Consider the following 27,163-nt stretch of genomic DNA (forward strand, 5'->3'; position numbering starts at 1 on the left):
TGAAGATTTCCTTTTTATTGCTTAGAAGATCAGATCCACTTTGCATATAATTTTTCAAAAGTCAACACACTTCTACATTATATCATAGTCCTGGGTAATAAAGAATGCTATTCACATTTTCCCAGGAGAAAAATAAGGTCAAGGCTTTACTTTTCTGTGGTCACGACTTGCAAAATTGACAAGTCAAAGTCTGTTGCCAAGGTCAGACTAGCTCAGAGAAGGGACCTTTCTGTACCGCACAAAATTACAGAAGAAGTACATGCTATTCTAGTAACTGTGATATGTATTAGCAAACGTGAGATTCCTAAAAAGTTTTCGGTGGAACACTGGCCTCTCAGTGTCCTATATTGCTCTATACCTATAAATAATAAAAAGGCTGATAACATTGCTTTATGTAAGCAAGCTTAGAATCACTCTCAGATAAGTGCTTTTGACCTAAATCTTGTAGCGCCTCGATCTGACATATAACCCCACAACTGTGAAATTCTGTGAGATTTAACAGTCTCAAGCTGCCAACTGACCCAGCCATAAAGCAAGCAGAGATAAAGATTTACAGTCTAACATGATACAATTAGACATTCACCTTCTATTTATTTCAGTGCAGCTAAGCATTTAACCTACTTAAAAGCTGAAGGTTTTTCATTAAAATATAAATGCTTGTTTATCATTCATTCTATGCCACCTCCCCTGTATCCTACAAATTAGTCTATTATGAATGAAGAGATTAGTTAGTTTCAGAGAAAGGAGTAAACAGGAATGGTTTCTGTACAATCCTTCTAGACATGCAAAGATAAAAGATGGCTTTGCCACACAAAATAATCAGATACAAATAGCTGTTCAGAAGCAGCACACCTAAGGAGTCCTTTAATCAAATATTTAGGTTACCTGCCAAAAAGACCATGATCTCTTCAAAATGCAATGCGGATTAAAGTGTTATCTAACACAAGCAGAAAACTAACCTTGGAGTGGAAGTTTGAAATGTGTTCATCATAATTTTCATGTCTTTGGATAGAGAAACCAGCTTTTTCAGCTAGATTGCAAAACTGGTTTAAAGTATTCCCTCGGCGTGGGGCGAATACCATTGCTTTCCCCTAGAACGTTAAAAAGGAAATTCACACATTTTAAAACGGGAAGGCAACCAAACATAACAGACATTAGTCAAAGCATTTAATTGTACTGCTCTCAGGTAGAAAACTCATTTGTCTTTAGACGTCCACACAGCATGGGCATCCACAGTGAGAATAATTTCAAGGACAGATATACATCAAATAAGGAAAAAAAAGTCATTTAAATGGTGAGTTGCTATGTTTTATCATTTTCAAACAATGCATGTAATAAACAACATGGAACTCAACGCTGGTTTTCTGTACAATACATACCTCTCTTGGGTCCACTGGTTTAAACCATCAACTAGATTTTAGAATAATGGGTCCAGGGCAGTGCCACCCACCTTGCGACTCCTTAGCAGCTGCCAACACATCTGCAACACAGCTCCAGAGCATGTGGCCACAGATGCCTGTCAATGTTAGTTTATTGTGCCCTGGAAATTCAGTACCAAGAAATCCTCCACAGAGATAAGTAACCACAATGCATTTCAGTTCTGCCACCAGCCTTTTCTGTGACCATGCTGCCAGAGACAGAGCTACAGGATCTTGATTTCCAACTTCATTGAATCCTTCATAAGGGTCATCATTATGGTAAAACAGTCCCTCAAAGTTATTCAAGTGATTACTTTTTTTTAAAAAAAATTATTTATTTATTTATTTATTTATGGCTGCATTTGGGTCTTCGTTGCTGCACGCGGGCTTTCTCTAGTTGCAGCGAGCGGAGGCTACTCTTCATTGCGGTGCGCGGGCTTCTCATTGCGAAGCACGCACTCTAGGCACGTGGTCTTCAGCAGTTGTGACACGCGGGCTCAGTAGTTGTAGCTCACGGGCTCTAGAGTGCAGGCTCAGTTGTTGTGGCACACGGGCTTAGTTGCTCCGCGGCATGTGGGATCTTCCCGGACAAGGGCTCGAACCCGTGTCCCCTGCATTGGCAGGCAGATTCTTAACCACTGCACCACCAGAGAAGTCCCCTCAAGTGATTACTTTTCAAAGGAAGTGGTAAAATCAGGGCAATCCAGCTTTTCTAAATAAACTGCACAACCTTATCAGATTGTTGTAGTGGGGAGAGTGGGAGGACTTGAATAAAGTATATACTGGATTTCAGAAGACTCTCTGGCATGAAACTCTACAGCAACCATTTGCTAACTACTAGGTGCATGTGAGTTTTTCTTCTCCCTTGTAGATGTGCACAGAATGACTAAACTTCAGAATCTTCTTTTTCCTTTTATTTGTTTAAAAGATGACTGTATGCTTCTATTAATTTCAGGGTTATACTTCACCTCTATGAAATAACACTTCAGGTTTTGAGGGAATCATGAAAATATATCCCTTTTTTTTTTAATAAATGTATTTATTTAATTTATTTATGGCTGTGTTGGGTCTTCGTTGCAGTGCACGGGCTTCTCATTGCGGTGGCTTCTCTTGTTGCGGAGCACGGGCTCTAGGCGCACGGGCTTCAATAGTTGTGGCTCACGGGCTCTAGAGTGCAGGCTCAGTAGTTGTGGCACACGGGCTTAGTTGCTCCACAGCATGTGGGATCTTCCCGGACCAGGGCTTGAACCCGTGTCCCCTCCATTGGCAGGCAGATTCTTAACCACTGTGCCACCAGGGAAGTCCCTATCCCAGTTTCTTTTGAAAATTGGTTTGCCATTCATACCTGCCAACTGTCTATTGAGCATCTGGGACGTGGCAGACATTGGGATAAGTGCTCTGTATACATCCTCTCCTTTAGTCTTCAAACAACCCAACAAGGTAGAGATTCTCAGTTGCATGTTACAGAATGCTCAGAAAGGTTGAATCACTGGCCAAGATGACACACCAGTAAATGACTGGAAACTGACCTGACTCCAATGCCAATGCTCTTTCCACTACACGACATTGCCTTCTTATTAGTAATAGTGATGACAATAATAAATAATAAAAGCTACCACTTTGCTAGGGGCTTCACAAGCCTTCCCTTTAATCCCCTCAACAGTTTTTGCAACAATGTTGTACGGTAGACGTTTCATTTTACAGATGATTAAACATGCAGTGAAGGGTTTGAAGAAGAAGGAACCGTGTGGCAGGAAGGGGTCTGGACTTAAAGGGGATCTCCACCATAAAACACGGTGTCATCTAAGGAAAATCAGAAAAATAATGTCATAGAACTGCTGAACTAGAAGGGACCTTGGAGATGACGTGAGTCCAATCTCCTCATCTTTTCAGATAAGAAACTCAAGTTATCTTAGCTGACCCACTGAGTTTTCTCACCCATGAAGTGGGAAAAACAAAGCCTCCCTTGCCTTCCACCCCCGAGCCCGAGCAAGTTGTGAGGGTAAAACGAGGTATTGAACATGAAAATAATTTGAGAAACAAGTTTATATAGATGTAAGAAAGACTAGGAGCATCTACACCACCTAACAGTGCTATAAAAATTCTAGCAACTCCCTCTCCTTCTCTCTTCCCCTCATTTAGCTGCAAGAAAACACACTGATACACTGTCCTGGACATCAAGTGTGTTTTCATACTGTGTTACATAGACATGTATACACTCAGGCACATAATTACAGCAGCACCAATCATGCCAGTAAACTTAAGGTTCTGTCAGCTTTTCCAATATTAACTGCTATTTTCAGGCAGTTTTCAAACTTAGCAGCAAAAATTCATTTTGATGTGAAACTAGATATAATACATGGTCTCAGCAGGGGAGCAGAAGTCTCCATAAAAAAAAAAGAGGGAACACTAGTAGGTCATTCTAGTATTTTCTAAGAGCTGACTCCCGTTCTGGACTCTTGAATGATGGAAGTCATTTTATTTTAAAGTCACCTGCAAATATTGTCTTACCATTAAAATCAAAGAGTTGATTTTTAACAGCTATTATCTAAATTATATATCATAATGTTTACAGGACTAAGGGGTTGTGGTTGGGTTGATGTTTGCATTCACAAAACACATGCTGCCCTCACCCCAGCCCTTTGTTGGTTAGGGTGAGCTGTAAGATGACTGCAATTGAGCTCGTGTCTCAGTTTACCTGTCCTTCTGTACCCACCGCACCTAAAACAGCCGCCCTTCCCCATCCCTCCCCACCCACTCTCCCTGCTCTAGTTGTGTCCTTAGCCCTCATCACCACTGGCACACATCATAACCTTGTTTGTTATTGCCCGTCTCCTCCAGCTAGAATGTATGCTCCATGACAATGGGATCTTCTAATGTTTTATTCACTGCATTTTCTCAGTGCCTAGCACAGAGTAGACGATCAATATTTGTCGAGAGAATAAACTAAATCTAGATATTGAATAATCTGAAAAACACAAGTCTCTGGGAATTCGAAGGCCACGTTCTATTGCTTATTCTTTAGAAAAGATTTTCTCCAAGAAGCTTTTACAGAGTCAGTGGCTATAATGGGATTTCAGAGGGCAGCTTTCTGTGCACAATACTGTCCCCACAAGAAAGAGAAAGAGCGAGCAGTAGTTTTAATCCTTAATTACTCAGTTATGAGTTTCAAAATGTTTTCTTTTTCATTTCGTTGAATGCAGACACCTTTGAGATGTGGATTAATATTTAGGAGGGACAATAGGACATCCTCCATTCATTCAATAAGCATCCACTGAGCCCTACTGAGTGCCAGCATCTGCCCCATAATGAACGGTTTTAGAAGACCCCCATATCCCCAGTGGAGGAGGACACTTTGTCTGGTACAGTCAGAGGAATACATCTTACAATTTAGGCTGCAAAAATCAAAACAAGAAAAAGAATATAGATTTCAAATTAGCCCATCACTTTAGAAACATTATTTTCAATTTACCAAAGCACAACTTTCTAAGCATTCACAGTCACCGAATCATTTTAAACTCAGAATGAACACTCAATTGAATGTAAAATTTTGACTGATGAGCAGAAATTTGAGAGAATTCATTTATCCCTGGAGAGGAGAGAGGAGTAGTTCCACAAAACAACAATGATATTGTTTACATCGTAAGCTCAGTTGTTATTTTGCTAGACTAATCTATACTCATATATTAAAGGGTGTGCACGTCTGGAAAAAATAAGTCTTCTTCAGACTTATTTTACAAGTAATATGCTATGCGTTTTTCATTTCCAGGCAATAAACTATTAAATACCAATTACATGTTTAAGCGTGTGTTTATTTTCTAACCATTTCTTTACCTGGTTTCTGAGATGCTGCCTTTGTCTGCTTTCTCCCTTACATTTCCCTCAGTCTCTAAGTCCCCGACCCTGGCTTCTTTTTTTCCACCTGTTCTTTCATTGTCAGTAGTCCCCAGGGCTCTGCCTACTTTTTCTTCATGTTTTATACAGTTCTAGGCGACTGTACTGAAGTCCTCAACTTCAGCTATCAATTATGCATCAAAAACTCCCAAGTACATAACTGCAGCATTCACCATTGTCCAGGGCCCACACCCAGATTTTCAGGTGCCTGCTAGAGCTCTCCATGGGGATGTTCCGAAAGTATCTTTAACCCATTCTGCCTAAAATGGAACTCAATATCCTTGGCCCAAACCTCTACACTTCCCAGGGCACTACCCACCAACCCATCCACCCATCGCTCTCTGTCTCTCTCTCTCTCTGTCTCTCTGTCTCTCTCTCTCTCTCTCTCTCTCTCACACACACACACACACACACACACACACAGCTGAATACCACCTATTAAGTATGCCAAACAAGTCTATACCCTTCACCTTCAAAATGAAACTGGAAACCAGGAAATCGTGACATTGCCTTTTAAAACCCTTGTACCTTATTCTTTCCCCAGGGAGGCACTCCAGAAATGTTTGTTGAAGGAACCTGTCAGTGAACACCCATTCAGTTCCCTCTTCTCCGTCTTTAGGCCTTCACTAGCTCCTAACTGAACAATTCTAGGTAGAAGTTGGTCCACGGTAGACCCATGAAGAGCCTTGCTGCTTTCAAGTTCTTTCTTATTCCAAACTAGCTTTTATGTTGGCCGGAGTGATCTTTCTAGGACCCATAGCTCGAAAATGGCTCTCTATCTCCATTTCAGTGGCTCTCTATGACCCACATAATAAAGTCCCATCTCTCCATCATCATGTTCTCAGCCTTTCTTAAAGTGGTACCCAAACTAACTCTTTTAACTTCATCCCTCACTCCTCCCCAACCCTAACCCCAAACCACACAGACACTCTCACACTCCAACCAGAGCAAACTCCTGCAAACACAACATGCTTTTTCGTACTCTCCACCTGTGAGCACTGTCCCCTCCACCAGGGATGCTACTTTCTAGTCTCCTTCCTCTGAGGCTTAGAATGGCCTTCTTACTCTTCAAGAACAAAGTCAAATACTGCTGCCTCTACGGAACCCTTCCTTAGGCAGTTAGTTACTCTTCGTGCTGTATCCCTAGTGCTTACCATATAGCATTATAATTCCAGGAGCTTGTGCATTAATCTGCCCTGGTAAACAGTGAGATGCTCAAAGTGCACATTATTCCTATCTATACCCCACAATCCCCAGCACAGTGTGAGGCTCAACAAATGTTTGTTGAATCAAGACGAGTTCAAATCTCGGAGCATCTCACGTTCTATAGAAGGTGTAAATTAGAAAAAAAATCACACAACAAATAAAAACAGCCCCAGGCCCTATAGGATCAAGTGCTGGGCTGTTATAAGCCATTTTGCACTGTCCACTGTAATTTCATCTGTGTGTATGTTACATCTCCATGACCACATTATAAATTCCTCAGGGGCAGAGACTCAGCACTGGATGAACAACTGGGTGGACTTCCAAGAAGAACTTCTAAGGGCTAGGCTCTTGTTCTGAGGGTCTTAAAAACCATCTGGGGACTCTCTATTCCTACACCTGGAGGGCCAGGTATGGTGGAACACAGGTCCTCACCAAGAACAGAGGAGGATTTGTTGGGCCTCTGACCCAGCAAGCAGACAGGAACCAAGGGTCCTTCAGCACCATCTCAGTTCATGCCACTGAACCCACACTCACAGGGCACTTCCCTGAGATAAGCAAAAACAGAGGTTTGTACAGATGGGTGCAGAGGTGCTAGATTTTTTAAAAGGTGAGGAAATATGTCAGTAAAAAGAAAGTGCTCTTCTCAAATGAGAGTCCATGATTTACTTTTATAGCACGGCTGGCATGTAGTCAGGACTCCAGGAATTTGGCAGTCACTTAGGGCAGCTTCTACAGGAGGTTAAATGAATTCCACAGTGATAGCGAATTCTTGACAATGGTTAGCAGCTATAACAAGCTGGAGATCTGTCCATATTGCATCCCCATCCATCTCCGCATGGTCCTGAGTAAACTCACACTAACTGGCTTGGCTCCCCTCCTTCCACCCAAAGCCATTTCAGAGGAATATTAGTAGATGCCATTGGTTGCTTGTCACTTCCGGACTGAAATTCAACTTGTAGGCTTGTGTGGCTGTGTTTTAAATTACATCTGGGTCCTCCGATATCAGACATGGCTGATGGTCTTTAAGGAACACAGCGATAGGGGGTTACCTGTCAGCAACAAGAAGCCACTCACCGGAGGGAAAAAGGTACGGGAGGGGAGGGACATGTTGTTTCTTGGAATGAGTAAGATGTGCTGGTTTCATTCCTTTTTAAGATCTTTTCTTTTCTTCTTGTAAGTTTGCTAGAGAGTCCCTTGTAGCATTCTGGCAGGAGTCAGATGTTTTGACAGTGTCTCTCAACCAGTAAGTTGAGGAAAGTTTCCATCTGGGACAGGTAACAATCATTTCCTCCTGACATTTGGGGCTTCCTGTAATGACTTTCCAGGCATGGGTGCCCGTTTGCCCGAGGATCTAGGCTCAGCCCTGGGATCTGCTACTATTCCTGGTCAAGCCAGGAGCCCACCCTGGTGGCTAAGCTCTCTCTGAGGGCCACCTCATCCACGACCCCCAATATAAAAGCTGAAAAGCAAGGGGAACCCTCCCCTCCCTCTACTTTCTTTGCTTCTGGATCCTCTGACTCCAGACAGCAGAGCTGCCTTAGCTAGAAATCAAGGAATCATACTCCCCAGTAATGGCAGAAGCCATTTCTTCCCAAGCTTGACACCTGAACCTTTGTGTTGCAATGGTTTCATTCTGGCCACTTAGTATAATTTCTCTCACCTTCCTCGGTAGGGTTATCTGTACTAAAAAGTGTCATCTTCATCCAGGTAGACAATCCCCCGGACCTCTGCAGAGCCTGCAGCAGGTATGCAGGACACGGGTGCAGGGAACTGCAGCAGGCCCAGTTATGTGTAGGTATCGTCCAAGTCCAGGTCGAGAAAAAAAATTTTCCCCTCCTGCCAACCATTTCTCTGAGAACAGTTTTTGTGAAGAGCCCCCTATATTCTATACTCATCACAGCTGGAAAGTCTCCCTAATTCTTCAAGGTAATAAGAGTGAACACATACTCATTCAGAGTCAATCATGTGCTAAAGCTTTCCAGTGCACTGGCTTGTTTACTCCCCATTTTACAGATGAGAAACTGAGGCTCCGAGAGATGAATCCAGTAAGTGGCTAGGTAGTAAGAATGACAAGTTTTGTATGCAGGTATTTCTGACTCCACCCACTGATACTTTGCCTTCAGAAACTGGGCCCTCCTATGAATTCGAAGCATTTGGCCAAAGTGCAGTTTTTGCTGAGTACCCTGAGAACTTGTTTTGTCTCCATTGAGTCTGCTGAGCCCTGAATTACCAAGAACTCAGAATCCACCAGTGCACCTGCCCAGGTTGTTTCTCTGTGGGCCTCTCATGGCACCTTTAGCCTCTGGGCCACAAAACCAGGGAGGAGTGGTCTAGGCTCAAGAAAACATTACAGCATCTCAAATTGTAATAGACTAAAACCTTTAGTGTTATCTTAGTCTTGGACTGTGACTCCCACACACAGACACTCATCAGGGGGAGGTCCTTTGGAAGCAGGACAACAGCCCTGGGAGCTAAGAAGGAGAAGAGTGCAGTTATCCGCTGGGTGCCCCCGAGCTCTGGGAACCCTTCCAGCCCACTGGCATGGGATAGAGAGCTGCTGCTCTTCCCTGCTGAGTCCAGGTGACCCTTCCTGAGTCCGTCTGGGTGGGGGCCCAGGGAGTGCAAACGCCTTGCCTCCCCAGACCTCCCAATGGGGATGGGACCCCTGGGTGGGAACTTCAGTATGTCCATGTGCCATCCACAACTGGGATTCCCCCCTTAGGGTGGACCCCTGACCCCTTAGACTAGAACACCCCGCAGTCTGAGCAGGCCTGCAGGACAGGAGGGGCCTAAGCGAGGTCCCCTCCTCTCATTTCTAATGCTGCATTTTGATGCGGGCCCCTCTGATTTGGCCTCCCCACTCCTCACAGAGCATGAGTAAGTACTGCCCACTCCAGGGCCCTGCCTCATCCTTCTCCGAGTTAAGGGTGAGTATCAGCTGTCAGTAGGAGCACTGCTGTCCTCAGAGGAGGCCGCTGTGTGGAGCCCCACTTCAGACTAGGGGGAGCATCGTTCAGAGTTTAACAGGGTGCAGGAGAGCTGCTAGACGTTCCAGTTCAATCTCCATGTAGATCTATTCATAGCTTGGGCAGTTTTCTCTTGTAAATCGTTCTCATGATTTACGATAGATACTATGTAAATCATGCAAATCTGCTGCAAATAGGCTTTGAAGGGGTGTTGGTGATGAGTGAAGTACTGTTTGTGCGCTGTGAGATCCAGGAGTCCTTGAAATTGTGTTTACGTATGATAGTATTCCTAGAAGCCTTTACGTCCAAGAATCTCCGTCCCCTCTCTGAAAATCCTGATCTTGCAAATGCTCATGAGAACCACCTAAGGCTAATGGGGGGATGAAGAGGCCCCCAATTCCTTCTGCCCTCAACTTGGGCTGCTCACTCAACCACGACAGCTGCCATTAATATCTTGGCGCATGCCCCTTCCTTGCCTCCAGACCTATTACCCACCTCAGAGGGAATTGAGAAGGCCAATTTAATTGAATTGATTACCACTTACAAAGCTGTGGTTACTCCTCTGAGAGGGCTATTTAAAGTTTCTGAGGTATATAGAGATAACAAAATAAAAAGCAACAGTGTAAGGCAAAGGATGATTATCAAATTGCTCTGGGAACCTTCAATGTGAAAAAGATATAAAAGAAAGATTGAAAGGTATTAGTCTATAAGTCTCACTGAGGTCAGAAGACTAGAGCAAACCTTTTTTAAAAGAAGAGATAAAACTTTAGAAAATACTTCACACACACAGTATAGTCCTTTCTCAGATAAATGTGAGTTCCTGTCTTAGACTACGTTAACATTGTTAACCTATTTTAAATCCCTATGGAACAGCAAGAGTCTTACATAGTTATAAGATTTTTTTTTTTTTAATGCATGTGCTTTAAGCTTGTTTTCTTACTTTAAATAGATATATATTAACTCTCTGTTTAGGCTGCAGGACCTCCTAGCTTAGTATAACAGCCCCCAAAAATAAGAGTGGATAAAAACTCTGTAATTTACTCTCAGGCATAAATGGATATATAAATGTAAAAATGTGCACAATATTTTATGCCATGCTTGGCTTCATTGTGACCTAATGTTTATAATATGTAAATAATGGCTTCCTTTTAAAGCAAAGAACAGATTAATATACAGATTCATCTGAAGCCCCTTTATTGAATATAAACAGAAATAAAAAGAAAAATGTTGTTTTGCAATAAATACCCAATGACAAAGGTAACCATTGAAGGGATCTATAATGACAGAAGTCAACAGAAAACTTTCAATATCATACTTCTACTTTAATATGAAGATATTGTTATCAAAGGAAAAGACTCAAGAAATTCTTTGATAAAAATCATCTCACACTATCTTTGAAGTGGTTTCATTTATTTTACTACCCACTGTGTTCCTTATCAGAAGGCCAAGGGTAAGAAGTTCCCTAGTTATGATTAGGAAAGAATCTGATAGATCAGAAGACCCAATTGAAGTTGGACATAATAAGTATTAAAGTATTACATGACATTAATCCTGCCATTCCATTACTCTCTCCATCTTTGTGCACAGACTAATTATTCTGAAGCCAGTGTTCAGGAGAAAATAGAAACATACTTACCCTGGGCTGGAGTAATCTCTTTATTGCATCAACAAGGCTGGCTCTGTACTGGTCCAGAAACAGGCTGACATTGAGAAGAGAACAGAATCCAGATTAAACTGGGTTTTCACGACTAATGATACTAATGGAGATCAAGACCAATTACACATGTTTACTCAACACTAAAAAAGAGAAATGTTTCCTTCCATTCAAGTGTCTTACTGGAATAAACAAAAGATACTGTGGTCAGTGTTATCCAACCAAAGTCAAGTCATCAACATGCGATGGGCCACGATTCAACACGACTGGCCATGTGTTAGTGTGAAAGGGACAATTTTTAAGCTGCTGTTTGGGGGAAATCATCTGGTGGAGATGAAGCTCTCCCCACACTTGTCTGTAGACCTGTGCCCTCTGCCCACTGAGGGTGCTGTGAGGCCACCCTCCAAAAACAAACCACCGGCCCTATTACACACCAACCACAAAACAGCTCTCAGGTGGTGATAGTTTTTAGTGACTAGCAACAGCACTGAGGTTAGAGCCAACAAGTGACCTAGGAATAAACAAAGACCAGGTTTAGGCAGTATGTCCCAGAGACCATGGCAACTCTGGATTTTCCCCCTTGATCTCCATGTTGATTTTTTTCCAGTTCATGTGATTTTTCATTTTTCTTTTCTGGTTTGAGAATTTCTCTTGTTGGTCTGTCACCTCTTTGGCTGGATCAGTCTGACCCTGTCTTCACCAGGCCTTATCTTGGAAGTTTAGGACAGAGTTTCCTTATCCAGGACTTGCAGGCTAGAACACTGGATGGCCTTGTGCATCAGCTATCCCATGAGGGGCCTAAGCAAAACCTCTGCTCCCATTTTGAATGCTGTAGTTTGGTGTGGGTCCCTCTGATTTGGCCTCCCGCTCCCCAAACAGCATGGCTAATTACCACCTACTCTGGGGCCCTGCGTCGTCCTCCTCCGAGCTAAGGATGAGTATCAGCTGTCAGTGGGAGCGCTGCTGGTGGAGCCACACTTCAGACAAGGGGAGAGCATAGTTCAGGGTTTCCTAGGCTCTGGCTCTGACCTTTCTGCTATGTGACCTTGGGCAAGTCACTTCATCTGAGGCCTCAGTTTTCCTGTCAATGAGGGCCCACCTCTGTGGCTGCGGTGGGCATCAAATGAATGATATATGTCGGTTGATGAATATTTGTTGATGACCTGCTGTATACTAGGGGCTGTTTCAGGCCTTGGAGATAAGCTGTGAATAAGACGAAGTTCCCATCCTCAAGGAGCTTCCAGTCTGTATTCATTTCTGCGTCACTAGGTCTGGCCCAGCATACACACAGAGAGGAGGCTCAATGAAGAGTTACTTACTGCCTAACTGGCAGAACAACACAGTCTTTGAAATGCAGGAGCTTACGCAGGGTGGGTTTCAATGCCTCTAAAACAGGCTGTATGCACTCCTTCACTGGTCTTGCTAGGGAGGAATCAGCATTTAGGTAGGATGTTTCACCAGACCAGGTTCTCTCCTAAGTCTCTCACTTAAGAGGAGTGGGGAGAGCGGCTTTTTGTAGTTCTCAGTGCTTGGGTTTCACCATGACATGCTCAGTGGAAGTTTCTTCTATAAAGTTCTGCTTTGAGCAATGGAAAAAGAATCCTCTTAAGGTGAGCTAGAAGTGATCTCTAGAATGGGAAACTATCCATCAGGATAATCAGGATAACCTGATTATTACCCATGGGAAAATTTCTTATTGCTCCAGAAAACTATGCACTTAAATCTTAGAGCACAAAATGTGTCTAATTCGAATGCTACAAAAATTTGCCTTTTAGCCATATTCATCAGTGGTTAATAACCAGTAAGGATCGATAAGAAAGGAATCGAATTGTATTTAAGTGTTTTGAAATGTTCTCTTTAGGACTATATACCTTATTGTTTTGTGAGGTAATACTATCTTAAATGTTAATAATTAAGCATTTTAAAGAAGACTACCACTGTGAGAAAATACCTCTGTCAGTTACTTGGGTCCACAGGAGACCTGGCTGGTTGGGATACACAGCACCAGGCAAAACACCATTCTCAATTTATACCTATGCATCCTAAGAGCTGGTAAGATTGTTAGAGATAAATAAGCAACAACTTAAAAGCTGAGCTCAAAACATAACCTTATAAGGGGAGCGGGAAATAGGAGTTTGGAATTAACATATACACACTGCTACATAAAAAAATAGATAAACAATAAGGACCTACTGTATAGCATAAGGAACTATACTCAACATCTTATAATAACCTATAATGGAAAAGAATCTGAAAAAGAATATATATATATGTATATATAAATAACTGAATCACTTTGCCGTACCCTCGAAACTAACACAACATTGTAAATTAACTATACTTCAGTTAAAAAAGCATAACCTAATATAGTACTATTTCTACTTAATGTTGGCAATGGTGACAAAAATGTTAACCTCACAGCTCACTAGAAAATGCAGCTTAACACAGAGCACACAATCAAAACACAGTTATTTGAAAGCTAATGCTGTCTACTCCATCACTGCAAGTCAAATTTCCCAAAAGTAATTTTTGTAGTTCTCTAATAGGTCTTTATTCCAAGCAAGCTCACCTTTCTACCTAGCTCTGGTGCAGAATTTATAACGCTTAGTAGGATACATCCTATCAGCAATTTCAACGTACTTTAGTGGGAGTGATATATAATCTCCTGAAAACTCACCCCTTAAATAAGTCCTAATGGGCTCAGAGAACAGCAGCAGCTTAAGTGGATCTATTAAAAAAGGCTGAGTGGGTCAGTGATTGGGGTGAAGATACCATTTCAACTCTCCCTTCAGTTACTGATCAGAATACATTGACAGTCGGCCTAGTTTGGCCATCAAACACACACACACACACACACACACACACACACACACACACACACACACACACACACACACACACACACACACACACACACACACACACACACACACACCCCTCTATATAATTCACTTGTGGAATCAACGCTTGCCTTGTTCCACTGATCTGAATCACAGATTATACGACAAAGGAAAGGTGCCAGGCCATTTTCATCGCCTCCCTTAGAATCAGTCAGGATTTTCTGCAGAGCACAGAGCAGCTCCAGCTCCTCTCATAGGGAAATTAATTAGTGCAGAGAACAAGGAGACATTTCTGTCAGCATCCACAGAGAGGAAGACCTCTATGTAATTTTCACGGTGAAATATGCTCAGTTACATTCACTGTTTTAGATTTAACTTTCGGCAGACGGAATGGCCTCTATCAGTCTTTAGCAACTGATTGCCGGGGAGCCGTATTCTGATCTCGCTTGGTGCCATCCTTTAGGTACGAGATCTTCTCTGGGACTGAGTTTCCTCAGGTGTGAGGTAAGAGGGCTGACTACATTTGGGTTAAAGGTCTTTTCAGGTGGAAAGGTCTGTGAGTTGTGATTTAGAACTACCTATGATCACAGCATCTGGAAGAAAACAAAGAAATCCTAGAGCCTATTTTGAGAAAAAAATTTTTTCTTCACAAAACCCAAACTTTTTGCATCATTTAAAGTAAACATGATAGAAAATAAAAACAATCCACTGTATATAGTTAGTATAAAAATGCTGGGAGAGCAAGTGAAGTGATGTACCTTCCCCATTTCTTCCCAACGTCTCAGGCTGGAGGCATGCAGATGTGGTGCACACCGTCCTGCAGACCTAGCTCCGTGTGTCTGGCTAGGGGTGGCTTCAGACTTGCTTTCCAAGCGTTTAGAGAATCCAAATGTGCAGAAACTATTTTTTTTAAATTTATTTACAGAATCATTTTTATTTTTGCAGAGCTACAGTAAACTAGAAAGCCATCAAACACTGAATGGAAGTGTTCACTGGATAAAAAGCATCTTACTACCAGACTCTCAGAATATTGTGATTGAACAGGAGTCTGGAAAGGCAGGTTTAAAATTAACAAGCACTCGCTATTCTAAACTCAGCAAGGACCGGGCTGGATTGCATTCCAGCAGAAAGGAACTCTTATATTAAATTCAACATTAAACAAGTCAACCAAGGAATTTAATAGGAGGGTTTTTTTTCTATACCTGTGGTTAAATATTCTAATATTTTTATATTTGTCAACAGCATCCATTTGCAGGTATGACTGCACCTTGAGTTTTCCTTCTGTTTATTTCAAAGTTGACATTTTACAAGTTACTTAGGAACTGTTGAACCATGAAACTATATTTCATTGTCCAAAATGCTGAATGGTGAAATAACGACTAGCTTTCAGTGTGCCTCTTTATTCTATAATCTAGTTGAGCTACTAAATTTAGATGTGAACTAAGAGACTGTCTCTTCTGGGAAATGAGTTATTTCCCCCATTGCCTACAGGTTTATGAATGTTTGAATGTAAATATATGAATATCTGAATGATTTAACAACATAAACATATCGCTGCTCCTTGTAATCATGTGCATTTTACTTGAACCACAATGTGGGTTTGGAATAGGTTTGTGAATAGAGCTTGTTTTCATGTAAATGGGATCAAGCAGTACCACTGGTTAGCTATTCAGGGAAGCAGACAATGCCACCCTTGCTGGAAATGCTTCGGTAAGAATTTAATCCATGTACCTAATATTTGAACTCCAACTCTTGCTTCATATTCCTGTGGCCTAATCCAGATCTCATTGACTGACAAGGACTCAAGGATGGTGTGAGACTTAACGTGATCTATTTATGTGTGGCACCTATTTCTGGCACTGACTATTTCAGGTTTCATCTTGGAGGTAGTGTCTAAAGAGAGCTTTCTTTTCCTCCTCTGTGACATTCTTTAAAAAAAAAACATAGCAGCATGGTCTGCCTGCCTGCCTGCCTGCCCCTAGAAGCAGCATCCGTGCAATAACTCTGACAGAGAAACATCAATCCAACAGGACATAAAGAACACATGGAATCCTGGGCTTCCCTGCTATATGCACAACACGTATATTATGAACATCGTTGTACTTTCTAAGCTTCTGAACAGCTTACCCATCCCTGTGAATATGAAGACAGACCATTACCAAAGCATTTCTTTTGGAAATAGTATCAGCATCGCAGTGAGAGTGGCTTAATGTTTCACATTTACAAATGGGAAATTATAAACAGGCTGACATTCAGGCACTGACAACACCGGAGGAAAAGAAAACTTAACAATTCATGCATAGAAAAGCCATTTATAAAATGAAACTTGGTGTATTTCGTTCATTTGAATACATAAATTCTCAATAGTGACTAGATGTGTATTTATGTATATGGTATGTGTGTGTACGTATAACATTGTATTATTATGTTATGTATTTGTAATGAAAGGCTTAACTGAATATGCATTATGTATATCAGTTGTACAGGATCCTGTTGTTGGCTAGGGAAAAAAGACTATTTTTCAAACATGTTGTGTGGCTATTTTTAACCTAACTGAGAACATTAATCAGAAAAGAGCTTAAATCTGACTTCCTCTGCTTCCCTGGTACAAATAGGATGACATGGTGTGAGTGTCATAACACAAGGTATGACAGAGCCAGGCTGTTTTGACATTTGTGCAAAGGACAAAATTAACTTTAAATCTCTTGGCCAGACCTGACTTCCCCACAGAATCAGAGCCCATCCATGTGCGACCCTCATCTAAACCTCCAAGATTCTACCCTTCTTCCCTCTTTCCGCTGCTCTCTGATCTGACTTTCATGCTTAATCTGATCTAATCCTGCCTGCATTATCTTCATCTGTGCAATGAAACCTGGAGAATCCTTTCTCATATTTGGTGAGGGACAGCATTTACTAAATTACTTGCTCAAATCATATGGTGAGGTTTTAGCTCCTTATTTTTGATTAGATGAGGGCTGTAATATTGAGACACAATATCAATGATTAGTCAAAAATCTGCTTCTCTCTTTTTTTGGAAAAAGGTTTTCTGAAACTGGGTGCAGAGAGACTAAAATGGCCATGAAAAACTAGAAAATCTCAACTAAGAATAGAAGAAAATATTTGTTTCCTTGACAAGTATTTTTCAGAAGAAAACAGAAAGCAAGTCTAATTTCATTGACTTAGGTGAAAGTTAGCCACTGAAAATCTTATTAAATAATAATTTAAAATAAAGACTTCCTGAAAACTTCATTGCATTCATTCAACTCTCGCATAAGGAAAGTGTTCTCTGGGTTATGGATCTTGTGTTTGGGTTTATCAGTATAATAGAACTTCTTTAGAATCTGAACTTGTGTTTTCAAATCCATAGTGTCATTTTAAAAATCATGATAAAACTACAAATAAGATTTTACCCTTAACAGGAAAAATACTTGTGAATTGTCAATGTTTCTCATATTATTATTCAATACACGAAGAAAATACATAAGATTAGTTGAAATCATTATTAAGGTTTGATACATATTTATCTTGTAACTTAGGATCAGACTTTCATTAACAATAAGTAGACTGGGCTAAAAGAGAAGACTAAATATCTAATGTAAATTATTTTTAAAAGGCAGGCATCTGACAGATTTTACTATTATTATTTGCATAACAATAAAATGTAATTTTATAATTCTTGTTTTATGTATAATTAAATATCATAATTGAAGACATTGAAAATATTAGATAGCAAACATACATTTTAAGAAAAGCTATTTCCCTAAAGATATTTCACAGATATGTTTATACGCTGGAGTGTATATGTGTGCAAACACACATACATATATATATTCCCGTATATCAATAGTCAGATCTCTCCTAAGAAGTAAGCTAATTGAGCTGTTTGTGTTGATAAACTCCTTTTTCTCCAGACTATTCCTCTCCGAGCCATAATTATTTGCAATTTGCCTAAGTCGTCCATTTACTGATACGTCAAGCATGAAACAGAGGCAATTCCAGAAAATGGAAATGCTTCTCAAAATCAATCTTTGGGAAATAATGTGGTAGAAGTTACTGTGTGATAGAAGACTACCTTATAACTGTCACATGGAGATGAATGTTAATTTGTTGAGGTTAAGGCAGCTTTGTGCCTCATTTGTTGACTTTGCTTTGCCGTCAGCAAAGCAGCACAGCCCAATTACTCCAGCAAAGCTATTTTTTCTAACAGGAGTTTTATGATTTTTATGTACTTACCAGTCAGCACACATAACAATGTCAAAATGTCCTTCCAGTTGAGAGACATCTGTCTCATTATCCCATCGTAAAACGCTTGAGAAGAAAAAGATTTTAAAAATTATACTTAGGGTTTTTTTTTTAACTTTTGATTTTGAGCTATTAACATTATTTTTTGTGGCACTTGAAATTATTTAAAAGGTATATACAAATTATTTCAAAAGGCATAATAAAAAAAACTAGGCATGTAACTGTCTGTTCCATATTTTATTTAGTCTTCAGATCTAGAAGAGGAAGAATTCTCTATTCAAATACAATAGTTAAGCTTTTGCTAGTTCTTATAGGTTTGTGTAGACAAACTAGGGAAAAATATCTTATCTTGACCATGGTCATTAGAATGAGCCTAGACTCTTAACATCAATGAAGTAGATACTAAAATCAAAGTATTCCCCATCTACTGGAATACAGCCTTATAAAAACAAATGATGTGAAACTTAGTGCCTGGCATGTCGGTTGCATTTCTTATGAATGTGATGAGTACTTTGGCAAGATGGAAGAAAAGAATACCAACTTTCATTTGGTTGCTGTGAGTTTTCAGGCACATTTTAAAATTCACCTCTCCTGATACTTAGTCTCCAAAAAGGATCAGGTTTTAAACCTCATATTAATAACAATAATTAATAACATGTATTTGAAAATTCTAGTTATGCTTATGATGCCAACCAGAGATTTTAAGTTACTTTCAATGAATAACTGTGATAATTAGCATTTTACCATATTAAAGTATTTTAATGACTCCTCTCCCCACCACATCAACTGGGATTTGCAGTATTACTTTTCAAAGTAAAATTCTGCTCCTATTATCTATTTTGATTATTATTTAAAACTAAACTGAGTGAGCATAGCCTACTCTGTCCAGCTTTATTTGCTTATCTTGGTGGGTTCTTTATTTCTTCTATATCTTCTCTGGGTGAAAAGTCATATGTTTGAATATAAAAATAAGTCCCAAAGTTCTTTTCATATACATTAATATATATCCATGCTAGTGACTTGCTTAAGGTAGAAAAGATTAAACACATCACCACAAAAATACCTATACAGACTGAACATCAGTTGTTTATTCACTCATTCGACTCAGCCTTAGTGAGTACCTACTGTGTGTCAGGCCCTGTGATGTACCACAGGCCATGCTTCACAGAGGCAGCGCCATAATTCTGACGCCACGCCCTATGTGTTATGGAAGCATATAGACTCAGAACTCCAGGGAGGGCTTCCAGAACAAGTGGATGACTTCTCTGTTCACAGGTTCAGTGAAACATGCATGAGCTTTATAAATTAACTGTAGCGTTGTTGTACTTTCCCAGGCCCATTGGAGAGCCAAGAAATGGAGGAAACCAGGAAACCCCTAAGAGATTAATGCTGCTTTTTCTTTGGATTGATTTCTCAAATACTCCAAGCACCTGGAGAGAGTGGGAAACAACCAACACCAACTTTTCTGGAAACGCCAAGGCTTCCAGTGCAGCTGGGACTCAGGCTCAGTGAGAGAGCAGGCCTGTTCAGCCCTCATCAGAGACCTAAGAGTCTTAGAGAGTTTCCACATGAACAAGATGGTTTAAAATATAGATCTATGCTAGACCTTTTCAGATCATAAAAGTAACGTCTCCATTGCACAGATTTGGGGCAGAAAAGTATTAAAACTATTCATCATTTTATCATTCATGAACCATTACTTAGAAGAGGCTTCTAATACATGTGTAATGACTAAAGCACAAGAACAGAAAGTGCAGGAAATCCTGTGGTGATATTGGATTCCTGCGGTGTTTCAGCCTCTCGGTTCAACAAAGACCAACCGGAAAGATGGGTCTAGACAGCAATGGATTGTGGGTTAGCACAGCAGATGTAACAAGTCATGATTTTAAAAGAAATGGAAATGCTCATCTTAGCCACATGGACCACAACACATTCCCAAAAGGCATTTTTCCCCAGTTTTTATGAGGCTTACGGCTATGCTGTCCCCATAACTGTAAGCAGGTGACAAAGACGGAGGGGTGTATGGACAGAGTCTAGCTTTGGCATGACAGACATACCTAAGTTCAAATATTGGTTCCTTCCCTTACTAGCTATGTGAACTTGGGCAATTATTTCACCTCTCTGAGTCTGTTGTCTCATCTGTAAAATGGAGATAGCAAGGGCCACCTTCGTGAACAATCTAAGGGCACCATTCACACTGTACTCTGAGTTCTGTTGTTCACATGGCAAACAATGAGAATGGTGGCCCCCAGAGTGGTGGAATCAGGTGGCTTCTATCTCGGAGGGCTAGAGATGACGGTGACTTCAATATTCAAGAAACTAGTCCTTCCAACTCCTCTCCTCTGATGGTCTTGCCCTCCACCCTCCTCAAGACAGTCACGTGACAGTCATGCACGCTAGAGCAGTGCTTCAGCTGTGGGGCAGGACCAGATTTTTTGTTGTTGTTTATAGCCAATCTGTTGTAGACCATTACTTTTGTAAAATACGACAACAAATGAATAGACAAATGAGATTTAACAAGCAAAGACATTCTGAATACAAGTCCACTTATCATAGGCTTGGATGTCACAGTAGTGTTTCTAAACATTTCCTTCAATTTCTGAACTTACCTCATTGCAGCTCAGTAATGTACAGTTCACAAACTGGTACCAGTCCATGGCCTCTTCATGAAGTAGCCCTGCTCTCAGTCCTCGTCTTTACCAATAACTGCAACCCTGACCCACTCTCTGACAGCCCCTCTATCTTTCACAGCTCACCCCTTATAGAAGGGACTCTCATTCCAAGCATTCTTCCATCCTACTGGCCTACAATCTGCTGATCCTCTCACCACGTCACTGTTCCTCTTCCCTAACATTTGTCTTCCCTCCTTGTCCATTGTAGGTCCCATAGCCAACCATCTGAACTATTCCCTCGCATGCCCCCTTCGCTCCCTCGTCCCTTTCTCATGTCCTCGTATTTGTTAAATCCAGCTCTCCGCCTGCTCCAAGACTGCACGTGTGCACCTGAATGTGGCTGGAGAAAGCACACAAGCATCCCGACTGGCTTTGCTTAAAATGCATGACCATGAACCACAAGTGGATTCTTGATGTCCGGCAGTTATTCTTTCATTTCCCTTGTCCATTGACTCTTCTGGTCTCCTAGCTCATTATTTTGTACCACCTTCACTCTTTTCAAAATTCTAACACTTCCTCCCTCAGCCTTACTTTCAAGCCGATGACCTTGCTTCCTACTTTACTGTCAAAACTGCTGTAATCAGATGAGAACTTCCACAAACTCCCACCACGACACTTACACTCCTAACAGCATCTGTACCTACATACTCTGTTTCCTGCCTATTATCATGGACGAATTAGTCATACTCCTATCTAAAGTCAGTACCTCCTCTTATACACGGGAGCCATCCCCTTTTGTCTGTTCTACGGCACAGTTCTAGCAATTCTTCCTTCTCTAGCCTATATTATCAGTTCTTTCCTCTCTACTGGATTATTTCCATCAGTATTCAAACATTCAAGCAGCTATTTTTCCCTCTTAAAATATCCTCTCTCTGCTCTATCCTCCCTTCTGGTTATTGCTCCATTTCCTTATTCCTCGTCTGCAGCCAAACTCCAGGAAAAAGTTGTTTAAAATCTGTTTTCAAATTCTCTCCTCCCAATCAGGCTTTTGTCCCCACTGTTCCACCAAAAATGCTGTCAAACTTTCCAAAGGTCTCCACGTTGCTAAATTCAGCTCAGTTTTTAGTCTTCATCTTATCTGACCTACCAGCCTGCACTTCTCCCATGAGCTCCAGATTCATATATCCAACTTTTAATATTTCCACTTGGATGTCTAATAGACATCTCAAACTTAATATCTCTAATATTGAATTCCTCATCATCTTTCCCCAAATTCATATCAATAACTGTTTTTCTCATCTTGTTAATTCTATCTTTCCAGGTGCTCAGGCCAAAAACCTTGACTATATCCTTGACTCCTAATTTTTTTTACACCCCACATTGAATATGCCAGGAAATGCAGTTAGTTCTACTTTTGAAATATGTCAAAATCCATCTTTTCTCTATCTCCAGTGCTCCCACCCTGGTCTAAAATACCATCATCTCTCATCTGAATTATTGTATAGTCTCCTAATTGCTTATAACCCTACAATTTCTGCTCAAGGGAGCAGCCAGAGTGATCCTTCTAAAATGGACATCAAATCGTGAGCCTTCTCTATTTACTACCTTGTAATGGCTCCTCTCTTCACTCAGAGTAAAAGCCAAAGTCTTTACAGTGACCTATAAGACCCTGTGCAATCCAGTTACCATTCTGACTTCATCTTCCATTCCTCTCCCCCTTGCTCTCGCAACACTGATCTTATGATTTCTTGAATACACCAGTCATACACTTCTGCTTTAGGGCCTTTAAATTGGCCACTTACTCTGTGTGAATGCTCTTCTTCCAGATACCCCTATGGCTTGTTCCCTTACCTCCTTCAAGTGTGCTTGAGTGTCTTACCTTCTCAGACCTGCCTACCCTGACCATTCTACTTAAAACTGCAATCATTCATTTCCACTCCAGTACTCCTGAACCCCCTTAACCTGCTCTTTACTTTTCTATAGCAATTATTACTATTTAATATGCTATATAAATAAACTATTAATTTTTAAAATTCTCTTTCTCCAGTAGAAGCACACTAGGGACAGAGATTTCTAAAATCTGTTTTGTACCATGATGTATTTCCACTGCCTAGAACAGTCCCTGTCACATAATAGCTGCTCAATAAATATATCATTTGAATGAATTGTGTATGGATATACTTAGCAGAGAGACTGGCACACAGAAGGCACTAAAGAAACAGGTCCCTACATTAAGTTGTTCTCTGAATAGAATGTGTAGATTAGGTAGATATGAAGGCCAAAGATGTTTAATAAGATGATAAAAAAATAATAAAATTTTAAAAAGAAAAGATTTCTTTTTTTTTAACATGTTTATTAGAGTATAATTGCTTTACAATGGTGTGCTAGTTTCTGCTGTATAACAAAGTGAATCAGCTATACGTATACATATATCCCCATATCCCCTCCCTCTTGTGTCTCCGTCCCACGCTCCCTCTCCCACCCCTCTAGGTGGTCACAAAGCACCGAGCTGATCTCCCTGTGCTATGTGGCTGCTTCCCACTAGCTATCTATTTTACATTTGGTAGTGTATATATGTCCATGCCACTCTCTCACTTCTCCTAGCTTACCCTACCCACTCCCCGTGTCCTCAAGTTCGTTCACTAGGTATGCGTCTTTATTCCTGTCCTGCCCCTAGGTTCTTCAGAACCTTTTCTTTTCTTTTTTTTTAAGATTCCATATATATGTGTTAGCATACAGTATTTGTTTTTCTCTTTCTGACTTACTTCACTCTGTATGACAGACTCTAGGTCCATCGACCTCACTACAAATAACTCAATTCCGTTTCTTTTTATGGTTGAGTAATATTCTATTGTATATATGTGCCACATCTTCTTTATCCATTCATCTGTCAATGGACACTTAGGTCTTCCATGTCCTGCCTATTGTAAGTAAAGCTGCAATGAACATTGCAGTACATGCATCTTTTTGAATTATGGTTTTCTCAGGATATATGCTCAGTAGTGGGATTGCTGGGTCATATGGTAGTTCTACTTTTAGTTTTTTAAGGAACCTCCGTACCATTCTCCATAGTGGCTGTACCAATTTACATTCCCACCAACAGTGCAAGAGGGTTCCCTTTTCTCCGCACCCTCTCCAGCATTTATTGTTTGTAGATTTTTTGATGATGGCCATTCTGACTGGTGTGAGGTGATACTTCATTGTAGTTCTGATTTGCATTTCTCTAATAATTAGTGATGTTGAGCATCCTTTAATGTGTTTGTTGGCAATCTGTATATCTTCTTTGGAGAACTGTCTCTTTAGGTCTTCCACCCATTTTTTGATTGGGTTGTTTGTTTTTTTGATATTGAACTGCATGAGTTGCTTGTATATTTTGGAGATTAATCCTTTCTCAGTTGCTTCGTTTGTAAATATTTTCTCCCATTCTGAGGGTTGTCTTTTCGTCTTGTTTATGGTTTCATTTGCTGTGCAAAAGCTTTTAAGTTTCATTAGGTCCCATTTGTTTATTTTTGTTTTTAATTCCATTTCTCTAGGAGGTGGGTCAAAAAGGATCTTGCTGTGATTTATGTCATAGAGTGTTCTGCCTATGTTTCCCTCTAAGGGTTTTATAGTGTTTGGCATTACATTTAGGTCTTTAATACATTTTGAGTTTATTTTTGTGTATAGTGTTAGGGAGTGTTCTAATTTCATTCTTCTACATGTAGCTGTCCAGTTTTCTGAGTGCCACTTATTGAAGAGGCTGTCTTTTCTCCACTGTATATTCTTGCCTCCTTTATCAAAGATAAGGTGACCATATGTGTGTGGGTTTATCTCTGGGCTTTCTATTCTGTTCCATTGATCTATATTTCTGTTTTTGTGCCAGTAACATGCTGTCTTGATTACTGTAGTTTTGTAGTATAATCTGAAATCACGGAGCCTGATTCCTCCAGCTCCGGTTTTCTTTCTCAAGATTGGTTTGGCTATTCGGGGTCTTTTGTGTTTCTATATAAATTGTGAATTTTTTTGTTCTAGTTCTGTGAAAAATGCCATTGGTAGTTTGATAGGGATTGCACTGAATCTGTAGATTGCTTTGGGTGGTATAGTCATTTTCACAATGTTGATTCTTCCAATCCAAGAACATGGTATATCTCTCCATCTGTTGGTATCATCTTTAATTTCTTTCATCAGCGTCTTATAGTTTTCTGCATACAGGTCTTTTCTCTCCTTAGGTAGGTTTATTCCTAGGTATTTTATTCTTTTTGTTGCAGTGGTAAATGGAAGTGTTTCCTTAATTTCTCTTTCAGATTTTTCATCATTAGTGTATAGGAATGCAAGAAATTTCTGTGCATTAATTTTGTATCCTGCAACTTTACCAAATTCATTGATTAGCTCTAGTAGTTTTCTGGTAGCCTCTTTAGGATTCTCTATGTATAGTATCATGTCATCTGCAAACAGTGACAGTTTTACTTCTTCTTTTCCGATTTGGATTCCTTTTATTTCTTTTTCTTCTCTGATTGCTGTGGCTAAAACTTCCAAAACTATGTTGAATAATAGTGGTGAAAGTGAGCAACCTTGTCTTGCTCCTGATCTTAGTGGAAATGGTTTCAGTTTTTCACCATTGAGAATGATGTTGGGTGTGGGTTTGTCATATATGGCCTTTATTGTGTTGAGGTAAGTTCCCTCTATGCCTACTTTCTGGAGGGTTTTTATCATAAATTGGTGTTGAATTTTGTCAAAAGCTTTTTCTGCATCTATTGAGACGATCATATGGTTTTTCTCCTTCAGTTTGTTAATATGGTTTATCACATTGATTGATTTGTGTATATTGAAGAATCCTTGCATTCCTGGGATAAACCCCACTTGATCATGGTGTATGATCCTTTTAATGTTATGTTGGATTCTGTTTGCTAGTATTTTGTTGAGGACTTTTGCATCTATGTTCATCAGTGATATTGGCCTGTAGTTTTCTTTCTTTGTGACATCCTTGTCTGGTTTTGGTATCAGGGTGATGGTGGCCTCGTAGAATGGATTTGGGCATGTTCCTCCCTCTGCTATATTTTGGAAGAGTTTGAGAAGGATAGGTATTAGCTCTTCTCTAAATGTTTGACAGAATTTGCCTGTGAAACCATCTGGTCCTGGGCTTTTTTTTGTTGGAAGATTTTTAATCACAGTTTCAATTTCAATGCATGTGATTGGTCTGTTTATATTTTCTATTTCTTCCTGGTTCAGTCTCGGAAGGTTGTGCTTTTCTAAGAATTTGTCCATTTTTTCCAGGTTGTCCATTTTATTGGCATATAGTTTCTTGTAGTAATCTCTCATGATCCTTTGTATTTCTACAGTTCCAGTTGTTACTTCTCCTTTTTCATTTTTAATTCTATTGATTTGAGTCTTCTCCCTTTCTTGATGAGTCTGGCTAATGGTTTATCAATTTTGTTTATCTTCTCAAAGAACCAGCTTTTAGTTTTATTGATCTTTGCTATGGTTTCCTTCATTTATTTCTGATCTGATTTTTATGCTTTCTTTCCTTCTGCTAACTTTGGAGTTTTTTGTTCTTCTTTCTCTAATTGCTTTAAGTGTAAGGTTAGGTTGTTTATTTGAGATTTTTCTTGTTTCTTGAGGTAGGATCGTATTGCCATAAACTTCTCTCTTAGAACCGCTTTTGCTGCATCCCATGTGTTTTGGGTCATCGTGTTTTCATTGCCATTTGTTTCAGGTATTTTTTTAATATCCTCTTTGACTTCTTCATCAATCTCTTGGTTATTTAATAGTGTATTGTTTAGCCTCCACGTGTTTGTATTTTTTACAGTTTTTTCCTGTAATTGATATCTAGTCTCACAGCACTGTAGTCAGAAAAGATACTTGATATGATTTCAATTTTCTTAAATTTACCAAGGCTTGATTTGTGACCCAAGATATGATCTATCCTGAAGAATGTTCCATGAGCACTTGAGAAGAAAGTGTATTGTTGTTTTTGGATTCTCCTATAAATATCAATTAAGTCCATCTTGTTTAATGTATCATTTAAAGATTGTGTTTCCTTATTTATTTTCATTTTGGATGATCTGTCCATTGGTGAAAGTGGGGTGTTAAAGTCCTCTACTATTATTGTGTTACTGTCGATTTCCCATTTTATGACTGTTTACATTTCCCTTATGTATTGCGGTGCTCCTCTTTTGGGTGCGTAAATACTTACAATTGTTATCTTTTCTTCTTGGATTGATCCCTTGATCATTATGTAGTGTCCTTCTTTGCCTCTTTTCCTCTTATTTTAAATGCTATTTTGTCTGATATGAGAATTGCTACTCCAGCTTTCTTTTGATTTCCAGTTGCATGAGATACCTTTTTCAATCCC

The 27,163-nt window shown here is 40.1% G+C and overlaps 1 protein-coding gene across 2 annotated transcripts in view; it reads right to left on the minus strand.

The window, feature by feature from the left end:
• The window catches only part of CAMKMT (calmodulin-lysine N-methyltransferase), a 405,204-nt gene that overhangs the window by 9,930 nt on the left and 368,111 nt on the right, over positions 1-27,163 (minus strand). Inside the window, exons 8-10 of one of the 2 annotated variants that reach the window (XM_067703104.1) lie at positions 18,212-18,286; positions 11,121-11,184; positions 960-1,091 (exon numbers count right to left, since the gene is read on the minus strand). In XM_067703104.1, coding sequence (XP_067559205.1) covers positions 960-1,091; positions 11,121-11,184; positions 18,212-18,286 — 271 coding nt within the window. The remainder of the gene's footprint in view (positions 1-959; positions 1,092-11,120; positions 11,185-18,211; positions 18,287-27,163) is intronic. The other variant, XM_067703106.1, reaches the window with a different exon arrangement.

The sequence above is a fragment of the Pseudorca crassidens genome, chromosome 14 (assembly GCF_039906515.1).
Source record: "Pseudorca crassidens isolate mPseCra1 chromosome 14, mPseCra1.hap1, whole genome shotgun sequence".
In the NCBI taxonomy this organism is placed as follows: Eukaryota; Metazoa; Chordata; class Mammalia; order Artiodactyla; family Delphinidae; genus Pseudorca; species Pseudorca crassidens.